The sequence below is a fragment of the Ovis aries genome, chromosome X (genome assembly GCF_016772045.2).
Source record: "Ovis aries strain OAR_USU_Benz2616 breed Rambouillet chromosome X, ARS-UI_Ramb_v3.0, whole genome shotgun sequence".
Taxonomy (NCBI): Eukaryota; Metazoa; Chordata; class Mammalia; order Artiodactyla; family Bovidae; genus Ovis; species Ovis aries.
Genome location: NC_056080.1, coordinates 4431810 through 4443918, shown reverse-complemented (window position 1 = coordinate 4443918; position 12109 = coordinate 4431810). Strand labels below are relative to the sequence as shown.

At 43.1% G+C, this 12109-nt stretch overlaps 1 protein-coding gene across 1 annotated transcript; it reads left to right on the top strand.

Annotated features, from left to right (window-relative positions):
* Nucleotides 1–4560: 4560 nt before the first annotated feature.
* LOC121818205 (allergen Bos d 2-like) lies at nt 4561–11866 on the top strand. Its single transcript, XM_042241828.2, has 7 exons — nt 4561–4714; nt 5223–5362; nt 5568–5638; nt 7499–7606; nt 8913–9014; nt 9559–9595; nt 11657–11866. Exons 1-6 carry the CDS (start codon nt 4634–4636, stop codon nt 9573–9575), a joined length of 519 nt encoding a protein of 172 aa, XP_042097762.1. The 5' UTR covers nt 4561–4633; the 3' UTR covers nt 9576–9595; nt 11657–11866.
* The last annotated feature ends 243 nt before the right edge of the window (nt 11867–12109 follow it).

Here is a 12109-nt window from a genome sequence, read left to right as displayed (position 1 = left end):
GACCTGGATTTAATCCCTGGGTTGGGAAGATCCCCTGGAGAAGGGAAAGGCTATCCACTCCAGTATTCTGGGCTGGAGAATTCCAAAGACTGTATAGTCCATGGGGTCACAAAGAGTCGGATACGATTGAGTGACTTTCACTTCCAAAGCAAAGAAGACTCAAGAGGTAAAACATGGGAGGAAGCTCTGTGATCAAAGACCAAGAGGTTACTGATTGGAAAATATACCAAGGCAGATTCATTCACAGGGGTACTGTGTTACTAACCAGGCCTAGATCAACACAAAAATGTTTACCAAATTGAGGAACACTCTTAGGAAAGTACAAAAGGAGCCTGGGGCTAAGGAAAAATACTTGCTTTTCTATCTCGAAAAGGACTTGTTCCCAGACTACATAAACAACCTCCAACCTTCATAATAAGGAAACAAATAATTCACTCCATAATGACCAGATAATTCAAAGAGACAGTTAGCAAAGAAAATAGACAAATGGGAAGTAGAGACCTGAAAAGTTGTCCCATGGCTTTATTCCCTTGGGAAATGAGAGTTACAACAGTAACTGGATACACTCACACACTTTAACGTCTGAGATGAAAACAACTGATCACACAGTCCTGGCAAGGATCTGAAGCAAAGGAAAGTCTCAATGACTGTTGGCAGTACTCTAAAATCAGAATATACTGAGATCTAGTATTTCCACCCCAAGTGTACACCTAGGAGATACTATGGCTCAGTTTCTTATAAAGACTTGTCTGTGAACTTTTATCCATAAACATGTGAATGGATAAAATGGGATATATCCATACTTCCTTGGTGGCTCAGGAGTAAAGAACCCCCCTGCCAGGTGGAGAAGGCAATGGCACCCCACTCCAGTACTCTTGCCTGGAAAATCCCATGGAAGTAGGAGCCTTGTGGGCTGCAGTCCATGGGGTCGCTAAGAGTCCGACACGACTAAGCGACTTCACTTTCACTTTTCATTTTCATGCATTGGAGGAGGAAACAGCAACCCACTCCAGTGTTCTTGCCTGGAGAATCCCAGAGACAGAGGAGCTTGGTGGGCTACCATCTGTGGGGTCGCACAGAGTCGGACACGATTGAAGTGACTTAGCAGCAGCAGTAGCAGCAACAGCCAGTGCAGGAGACACTGGTTCCATTCTTGGATTGGGAAGATAAACTGGAGGAGAAAATAGTACCCACTCTAGTATTGTTCCCTGGGAAATCCCCACAGAGGAATCTGTCCATGGACAAAGTCTACAGTCCACGGGGCTTCAAAACAGTTGGACACACTTAGCAAGTGAGCCCACACACATCACTGTGCCCAAGCAAGATAATAATTTACCAACTGAGTTATCAGGGAAGCCAAAAGGTTGATCTTCCCAACCCAGGGATTGAACCCAGGACCTCCCGAATTGCAGGCAGATTCTTTACCACCTGAGCCACAAGGGAAGAACAGGAATACTGGAGCAGGTAGCATATCCTGTCTCCAGGGAATCTTCCCAACCCGGGAAGCAAACTGTGGTCTCTGCATTGCACGTGGATTCTTTACCAACTAAGCTATCAGGGATGTCCCAAGATAATGCAATGCAGGGGTCCATAGGAATGGAGTCTACAAAGAATATAGACAATTATTAAAATAAACATGCTAAGGGAAAGAAGCCAGAAACACACCCACAGATTCCATTTTTGGAAAATTCTAAAGGATGTCAATTGACTTATTGTGCCAGAAAATTGAAGAGGGGGTTGCCAGGACCAGGTGGGAGGTGACTGAGAAGGGTCAGAAGAAAGGATGAGTTAGGAGCCCAAGCAGAGTTCTGAACTTGACAGATAAACTCACCCTGCTGATTGAGGAAAGGTTTTCACAGCTCACTTCATCCAGAGCTTATCAGCGGTGCACCTCAAATATGTGAACTTTTGTTGAATCTCAACTAGATGAGTTTTAAAATCTCACCTTTCACTTCAGCTATAGAGTTCAGTTCAGTTCAGTCGCTCAGCCACATCTGACTCTTTACAATCTTGTGAACTACAGCACACTAGGCTTCTCTGTCCATCAGCAACTCCTGGAGTTTGCTTGGTTCAGTTACAGAGGTTCAGTTCAATTTCTATAATTTTATATCTCTAATCATTATCCTCCCCCCTTTTTTTTCTTTATTATTAACAAGATCATCACAGAGCTGGTGTCATCCTGAGAACAAACTGTCCCAGTATTATTTACAGAGTAGTTGCCCATGATTTGTTTAATCTGGGTTCCCTGACGCATGAACAGATCAGGAGGAAGGCTGAAAGAACACACATCTTAGTATCAGGAGCTAAAAATAAAGCAGAAATCTTACCCACTGTAGTGAGACTAGGTTATATCCACAAGGCAAAACAAAATTGTGGTGATGAACTTGGGAGGAATCCTTGAGTAGGGTAGGGAATCAGAATTTTCTCTTGTTGAAACTAATTCATTAAATTTACATATAACAATCTGAACTAAAAGAAGCCATAATGTATACACACACTCACACACACGCACACACACACGCACACACACACACACACAATAGAATACTACACAACCATAACGAAGTTGAAGTTCTTCCATCTGTAGCAACTTGGGTGGACACTGAGGGTATAGGCTAAGTGAAAGAATTTAAACAGATAAAGACAAATACTGTATGGTATTGCTTATGCTGCTGCTGCTGCTGCTGCTGCTAAGTCACTTCAGCTGTGTCCAACTCTGTGTGACCCCATAGATGGCAGCCCACCAGGCTCCTCTGTCCCTGGGATTCTCCAGGCAAGAACACTGGAGTGGGTTGCCATTTCCTCCCCCAATGCATGAAAGTGAAAAGTGAAAGTGAAGTCGCTCAGTCGTGTCCAACTCTTTGCGACCCATGGACTGCAGCCCACCAGGCTCAACCATCCATGGGATTTTCCAGGCAAGAGTACTGGAGCGGGGTACAATTGCCTTCTCCTGATATTACTTATATGTTAAATCTAAAAAATAAATCCAGCAGGTCAATATAAAAAAGCAGCAAACCAACAGATACACACAATCAACTAATGGTTACTAGGGTGGAGAGCAAAGAGGTTGGGGTAACATAACAGGAGGGGAATAAGAGGTATTAGCTATTCAGTATAAAATCAACAGTGTACAAAACTATATTGTACAACACAGAGAATAAAGTCAATATTCTTATAATGATAAAAAATTATGTACATAAAAAATTATGAATCACTACATGATATGTTTATATCATATCATGTTTGTATCCTTAAAAATGGAAAAGACCCTCATGCTGGGAAAGATTGAAGGCAGGAGGAAAAGCGGATGACAAGAGAATGAGATGGTTGGATGGCATCACCAACTCGATGGACATGACTTTGAGTAAGCTTTGGGAGTTGGTGATGCACAGCAAAGGCTGGCATGCTGCAGTCCATGAGACTGCAAAGAATCGGACCCAGTTGAGTGACTGAATTAACTGTACATCAACTGATACTTCAATTTCAAATAAAACATAAAGACTCCTCTGAGAAATGCCCTCATAACCGGTTCCTGGGACAGACGCCGCATATGAGTGCCCTTACCCCAGACAGGGGCTTCCCTCACGCCTCAGTCAGTAGAGAATTCACCTGCAATACACGAGACTGCCTGCATGCAGGGGACCCGGGTACAATCTCTGGTCGGGAGGATCCCTTGGAGAGATAAATGGTAACTCAATCCAATCGCTTTGCATGGGAAATCCCATGGACAAGAGGAGCCTGGGGGGCTACAGTCCATGGGGACCAGAGTCGGGCACAATTGAGTGACTAAGCCACACCAGACAGTACCATCTTTATTTTTGAAAAATAAGCTTAAGCTGACTGCTTCAATGCTAAAGGAATAACACAGAATTTGGGGTTATGTGTCTAGGACTGTGTGTCCCATTTTGGAATCTGAGGATACAATGAAGGGTTAATGTAGCCACAATAGGGAAAGTGGAGATGTGCTGCTTGCAAACAAGATGTTCTGCCAAGGAGACGGACACAGCCTTGAGATTAATGCTCCCTTGCATACAAGGGGACATTCCCTTCTTGTGATAAGGGCTCTGGACAGACTCTGCAGTAGGCCGGAATTTCACTCCTTTTTGCTGTACGATAACATTTATGCACATGTGCTATACTGAAAAGGCTTGGTCATACTGTCTGGAACTCTGCCCAGGGGGGCTATATAAAAGTAAACTGCAAGGCTGCTTGCTTGCGCAGTTATTATATTTCCTCTGGCCAGAGTGTCTGTCTCTTGTGAGTGCGTCTTCTTTTATGTCATTGCACTCATAATCTCCAACATACAAAGTAATATAAATCTCACTGTGCTTGAAATACTTCCTATGTGCTGTGATTCCTCATCTAGTCTGAAAGCCAAATGTCCAAATTTACTTACGGCTTCTCTTAAAACTAATACATTTATAAAAACCATGGATTGTGGAAAAAGCTCAGCTGCCAACCAGGATATCAGAAGATAATATCTCTGCCACCAAGGTTTTCTCATTAACCGCTGTTTGATCATTACGTAATCTGCCAAGAGATGTATGCTATAAAAAGCGGAAACAATTCACAACCTCTCCAACAACTGAGAAACCCTCAGATTCTGTAGAGGAAGAATCACTAGAGTCACAAGATGAAGGCTGTGTTCCTGACTCTTCTCCTTGGTCTGGTTTGTGCTGCCCAGGAAGCTCCAGCTCAGCCAGAATCGTCAAAGGTACCCAAAATTCTGCTGATCTGAGAGAAGGTCTTGGTTCTGTGAGTGTGACAAGAGAGAGACAGTCTCGGTTACATGGATTACCGGCTTGTGTCTGTACGACACACATACACATATCTACATGATCGTAACTCAACCCTCTCTCTTCCTGCTCATTGTATCTGGTTTTCATCTTATTTGTCTGTACGTAAGAAAAAAAAAAAAAGCAAATATGCTATCATTTAGGGAGTCACAAACTGTCATGGTTTTTAATGGTGGTGTTTTAGCTATTTCAAGGAACTCTAAATTCTATTATTTCTGCTTGAATATGAATCATTATTGCATTTCACAATCATTATTGCCTTATTATTATTGCATTATTCGGCAAGGGGAGGTAGAACACTAGTCTGCTTAATAAGACTGACTTTACTTCTCTTCTGAGGGAAACACAGAAGCAAAGACTGTGCTGGGTATTGGTGAAAAACATGTACCCAGATTGACTGATGTTTGTGGAGACCTTCCTTGTTAGATTACAGCAAACTGGTACACCATTTACATGGCCGCGGATCACAAGGAGAAGATTGAGGAAGGAGGCCCCCTGCGGACATACTTCCGCCAATTTGAATGCATTGACAACTGTGAAAAAATGTCCATTACTTTTATTCTCACGTAAGCACAATCTGCCCCAACTGAACACAACTAGGTTGTTGAGTTCTATCACGGGATTTTGGTCTCCAATGGGCAGTGAACGGTGGGGGTGATGCAAGTGAAGATGAGTGTGTGAATTCTGCTCATGGAAGGGTGACCTCCGGCGCTGGGGAACGGATAGTGATGAAGGAATCTCTTGTCTGTTTTTTTTTTTTTTTTTTTTCAGGAATTACAATAGTTGCACCTTAATCACAGTAGTGGCACAGAGAGCAGAAGAAAATGTGTACGATGTAGATTGTGAGTGGGCGAGCTTTGTCAATGTGTGCCTCTCTGCAAGTATGTGAGTCACTCAGTCGTGTCCTGCTCTTTGTGACCCCTTGGCCTGAAGGGTGCCAAGCTTCCCTGTCCTTCACCACGTCCCAGAGTTTGCTCAGACTCATGTCCATTGAGTGATGCCATCCGACCATCTCGTCCTCTGTCACCCCCTTCTCCTGAAGCCCTCAAACTCTCCCTCATCAGGGCCTTTTCCAAAGAGTCACCTCGTCCCTTCAGGTGGCCAAAGAGTTGGAGCTTCAACTTAAGAATCAGTCCTTCCAATGAATATTCAGGGTTGGTTTCCTAGAAGACTGACTACTTTGATATCCTTGCAATTGAGAAGTGGGTAGTCGTTTCCTTCTCCAGAGAATCCTGCCAACCCAAGAAGGGAAGCCAGGTCTCTTGCATTGCAGGCAGATTCTTTACTGTCTGAGCCACCAAGGAAGCCCAAAACGATGGGCCTTGGTGAGATCGATGGTTTTGGCTCCATCTAAGACAACTAGACGTCTGGACTGGGATACTATTTTCTCTATTCATTACAAAGGCCACCTTGGGAAAGACATTAAATTTTCCAGGCACCAGAAGACTAGGATAAGGCCCAATTTGGAAGGTGTCATTGATCACATCTGAGAAAAAACCCCAGAACTCGGATTCCCCTTGTTCTTCAGACATCGGGAAGTGTATACAGCTACCTAAGATTGCAACAATCCATTAAAAAATTTTTTCCTTTTATTTGACATGCATGTGTCTGTGCTCAGACGCTCAGTCTTGACTGACTTTTAACGACCCCATGGACTATAGGCTACAGGTTCCTTTGTCCATGGGATATTCCAGGCAAGAATACCAGAGGGGGTTGCAATTTCCTCCTCCAGGGATATTCCTGACCTGGGGATCAAAGGGACATCTCAGGCATCTCTAGCACTAGCAGGCAGATTGCTTACAGCTGAGCCCCCTTGGAAACCACTTATTTAAGCTTACAAGATAAAAATTGTTTTAACTAAAGAAATTTTTTAAATATTAAAAGTTTTTTTTTACTAGCCTGATTAAGAAGTAGAACCTGCTTAAATTAAATGCCACGGAAAAAGTATGAGAATAAAGTAACAGAAAAATTTCAAAATAATTTTTATGATATAGAAAAAAAAAGGGGACTTACCACAGATTTCTATCTGTGTGGTTTGCTATACTGGAAAGAATTCTCATATACCAATGCTGTAACAGTGAGTGACTAAATGTATACATATTTGATTTTCAAGGCGAAATGTGCAATGGAACATTCTACTTTGGTCTCCTGCATGTTTTTAAATTTCCAATGTCGACATGCAGTCACAGGAACTAAATGAGAATCATTTCAGAGAAAGTATCTCCAGCATTTGGCAATCGCCTCATTTCTAGCTCTTTTACCACCCCTAGGAAAAAAACTTTACTTTATCTATTAACTTTTACTTTAACATGATTTGCTTAAATTTCGAGAACACCTTTGTAATCAGGACTGTCCTTGTAAATTCGGTCACAAAATTCCTGAAAAGTTAATGGTCATCTTATGAGCTGGTATGAGATGGTTCAGCTCCACCACCTAATACAGTTGAAATAAGCAACTTCACTATCATTCATAGACTGTTCAGTCCAGAAGACCGGACGACTGTACTATGTTCAGAAGAGAGTCCTGTGGAGAAAGCTTTCCTATTTCACTAGCTGTTTTAACTGTTACTTACAACACACCCACCGTAAATGTCAATGAGACAAAGGTCACCATGAAAGGCATGTGAAGAATAAGAGATGCCCAAATGAAAAGGAAAGGAGTTAATTGTATTGAGGTTTGAATTTATGTTTTTTCTGTCACAGACATGGGTAAAAATTCTGTGCAACTGATCCCTGCATCAGAAAGCATGTTGGTATTCTATGCTGAAAACTTTGATGGCGAGAAGACCACAAAAGTGACTTATGCCCTCGGTATGTACTGTAAAACTCATTCTATACAAACTGGTCATGTTCATATTATCAGGATTTTTGTATTGAGGACAGAAGCATTACAGACAGTATATTTTATTAAGCACACTGGGGCAGACATGTACTCACACAGGAGAACTCAGACCTCAGTGACATGAGTTAGGGTTGTGCCCAAAGGTTGTTATATAGGAAACTGAGCAAATGTACCCAGTGGTGATTCTATCATGTGGCTTTTAAAATAATTAGATACACTTATCCTGTAGGTGCAATGAAATATTCCAGGATGGTCCATGGGATTCTTGTCAAATATCACATATTGGAGTGGCCAGATTCTGAAACCAAATTGAACCAAGGTTTAAATTTGAGTTTAGCAGATTCACAGTTTCAGATCATGAGTGCATTTGTCTCCACCACAAATGCTTTATTCTTTGTCACGATCGTTAAAATAAATCCTGAGACCTGAACTCAATGCTCTCCAAATAACCACTCGATCATATTGAATCCTTCAGAGGCAATGTGGTCAGGCATGGGAATCATGTGCCATGCGGCCAACCCCACAGGGTCACTGCCTGGCCCCTTTATCCTTTCTGATATTAAATCCATGTTGTGGCTGGGTAGGGGGAGTGTCTGGTCTCTGAGGATGACAAATTCTGAGGTTTTCCCCTCATGTGTGATGAGATTAGTGCTTGGTGAATGTTCAAATCACTTCTCCCCCTTCATTTGAATACTGTTGTTCAGGCACTAACGTCTGCCTGGCTCTTTGCGACTTCATGGACTGCAGCACGCCAGGCTCCTCTGTCTTCCACTCTTTCCCAGAGTTTGTGCAAACGTATGCTCATTGAGTCAGTGCTGCTCTCTAGCCACTCCTTTGACTGGAGACCATGAAAACCCCAGGGAAGGAATTCTAGGATGCAGACAAAGTGGACAGGAAGGGTTGGAGTTAGGAGAAATTCTGAGTTTCAATGCCACCATCACCTTCTCGGATGTTCCACTAGAGTCAGCGCTGACTCGGGGCTGCTTAAGCTCACAGGTGAACGGTCTGTAGTTCTCTCAGTAGTTGTGAGAACTGGAATGTGAGAAAATGGAAACTATGTGGACTCTACCCCCGCCACAGACCCATCTGAAGACCTGTGTGCACACACGGGCACCTCTGTAGAAAATTCCCTGCCTGAGCAGGGTTCAGGTGATGGGGGAGGGGAGTGGTCATGGTGAGACTTACTGGACACTACAGATACCAGCCAGTGAACACTCTATAACCAATGAAGGATTCTAACACACACCTATCTGCCCTGTTTGCTATGAAATCTAGGCAAAGGAGACAGTTTGAGTCAAGAAGATATTCAGAAGTATGAGGAAATAAACAATGAAAGGGGTATTCCAAATGAGAATACAGAAGATGGCTCCAACACAGGTAAAGGCCCTGAGGACAGCAGGTATCAGAAATGAAAACACATCATGAAGATCAGTTCAGCTCAGTTCAGTCGCTCAGTTGTGTCTGACTCTTTGCGACCCCATGAATTGCAGCACGCCAGGCCTCCCTGTCCATCACCAACTCCCAGAGTTCACTCAGACCCACGTCCATCGAGTTAGTGATGCCATCCAGCCATCTCATCCTCTGTCGTCCCCTTCTCCTCCTGCCCCCAATCCCTCCCAGCATCAGAGTCTTTTCCAATGAGTCAACTCTTCGCATGAGGTGGCCAAAGGACTGGAGTTTCAGCTTCAGCATCAGTCCTTCCAATAAATACCCAGGACTGAGCTCCTTTAGGATGGACTGGTTGGATCTCCTTGCAGTCCAAGGGACTCTCAAGAGTCTTCTCCAACACCACAGTTCAAAAGCATCAATTCTTCAGCGCTCAGCCTTCCTCACAGTCCAACTCTCACATCCATACATGACTACTGGAAAAACCATAGCCTTACCAATAGTCAATTTTTCCCTTATTCATTCTCTTTCACAGACAACTGTCCTAAATAAGAACTGAGAACACCTGTTGGGTGAGTAGCACATGATACCTAACAACACTGATTCTTCTTTAGCATGTTAAGGCTTCCCCCCCGCCACCCCTGCTCGGGGGCATACTGCTTTAAGAATGGGATATATACACAATTGGCTATAACTCAACCCTGACAAAGACTGAAATAATGCCATCTGCAGGGACATGGATGGGCCCAGAGATAATCAAACAGTCACAAATAGAAAAGCACATATCATATGATATCCCTTACATGGGGAATGTAAAATACAACACAAATAAACTATTTGCAACATAGAAACAAACTCAAGGCCCAGAAAACAAAATATGGTTACCAAAGTGATAACTGGGGGAAGCGATGATTTGGGAGTTTGGGTTTAAGAGGCACATACTACTAAACACAAAATAAACAACTAGAATCTGCTGTGGAGCACAGATATCTGTACTCAATGACTTGTAATAACCTATAAAGAGAATAATGTAAAAAGGTATATATTTACATACATATGTGTATAACTGAGGGCTTCCCTGGTAGCTCAGTATAAAGAAATCTGCCTGCTGATGCAGGAGACACGGGTCATGGAATAGTTAATGAGCAACCACTCCAATATTCTTGCCTGCTGCTGCTACTTTTGCTAAGTTGCTTCAGTCGTGTCCTACTCTGTGTGACCCCAGAGACGGCAGCCCACCAGGCTCCTCCGTCCCTGGGATTCTCCAGGCAAGAACACTGGAGTGGGTTGCCATTTCCTTCTCCAATGCATGAAAGTGAAAAGTGAAAGTGAAGTCGCTCAGTCGAGTCCGACTCAGCGACCCCATGGACTGCAGCCTACCAGGCTCCTCTGTCCATGGGATTTTCCAGGCAAGAGTACTGGAGTGGGGTGCCATCGCCTTCTCCGATAGCCTAGAAGATGCCAAAGACAGAGGAGTCTGGCAACGTACCATAGGGACAAAAAAGTGGGATATGACTTGGCAACTAAATAAAAACAGCAAATGTATGCATAAAGCACTTTGCCGTGCGCCGGAAACTAACACGACTTGGCACATCAACTAAATTTCAATAAAACTTTATTTAAAAAAAAAAACGATCACAAAACTGTCCACCTTGCTAAGTGGCAAAGGCTAGGGCTCATACATGGGTTTGGACTTAAGCATCTAAATGCACACATTGGTCTAGACCCCACAGTGACATGTTTTGCAGACAAAGAAGATTGTGTGAAGCCCTGAGCTGTGAAACATGGTGAACTCTGGGGAACCACAGTGTGAATGAATGATCTTGCAGCCACATCTTGATGACTGTGAGGAAGATTTATAGATGTTAAGCAGCATAGGTGACCCAGGACATACTCCCCTACATCTCAGACATGTGCATATGTAACTTAATAACTCTCATCCTAAGACCTGATACTGGGTTGCTCACAGCTAATTTTAGCTCAGTTCTGTCGCTCAGTCATGTCTGACTCTTTGGTACCCCATGGACTGCAGCACACCAGGCGTCCTTGTCCAAAACCAATTCCCTGAGCCTGCTTGAACTCATGGCCATCAGGTCGGTGATACCATTCAACCATCTCATCCTCTGTCATCCCCTTCTCCTCCCACCTTCAATCTTTCCCACAATCAGGGTCTTTTCAAATGAGTCAGTTCTTCGCATCAGGTGGCCAAAGTATTGGAGTTTCAGCTTCAGCATCAGTCCTTCCAATTCAGGACCTATTTCCTTTAGGATGGCCTGGTTGGATGTCCTTGCAGTCCAAGGAACTCTCAAGAGTCTTCTTCAACACCACAGTGCAAAATCATCAGTTCTTTGGTGCTCAACTTTCTTTACAGTCTAATCCTCACATCCATACATGACTACTGAAAAACAAACAAACAAAATAAAACAAAAAAAACCCCATAGCTTTACCAGATGGACACAAAGTAGCAATTCTATGCAAACCCCATGGGCAGTCACACAGAGGGACTTCTGTGCAATGGGTCTTGTAAGGGAATTTCTCACTACTTCCAGCAGTAACTGTTCTATCTCTCATTCTCCAACATCATGTTAATCGTAATCATCTCAACAACGTCTTCAATTTTTTCATGGTTAAAGAAGAAAATGACGTAAGGCTATGAGAAGCATCACATCACTAATGTGTCCCATTCATCCATATGAAGATCACAGACCTTTTCCTTGAAATCATCCATTCTTCTCTCCCAGGAAATCATGATGCTGGACCCATGGCTTTCCTGCTGAAAATCTCCTCTGCCCTTGCTGATGTTACTGAATTTCTAAACTGTTCAATAAAATGATTAATACACATATGTGTCCATAAAGATGCCATATTTACAAATACAAAAAAAATGTGTAAATCCAACTATCTAGAAAATTGAGTACAGCATGTGGAAGGAGGTAACTCTGTTTAGGACACATGGTGTGAACACTGCAAGTGTTTTGCTGAGAAGAGAGAATAAACCACAGATACTGATTTTCTCTGAGCTTCCCTTATGGCTCAACTTGTACAGAATCCACCTGCAATGCAGGAAACCTGGGTTAGATCCCTGG

Coding starts and splice junctions, on each gene's coding strand:
- LOC121818205 (XM_042241828.2), top strand. CDS start 4,634: ATGAAGGCTGTGTTCCTGACTCTTCTCCTTGGTCTGGTTTGTGCTGCC. Junction 5,363..5,567: donor TCCATTACTTTTATTCTCAC/GTAAGCACAATC, acceptor TTTTTTTTTCAG/GAATTACAATAGTTGCACCT. Junction 7,607..8,912: donor AAAAGTGACTTATGCCCTCG/GTATGTACTGTA, acceptor TATGAAATCTAG/GCAAAGGAGACAGTTTGAGT.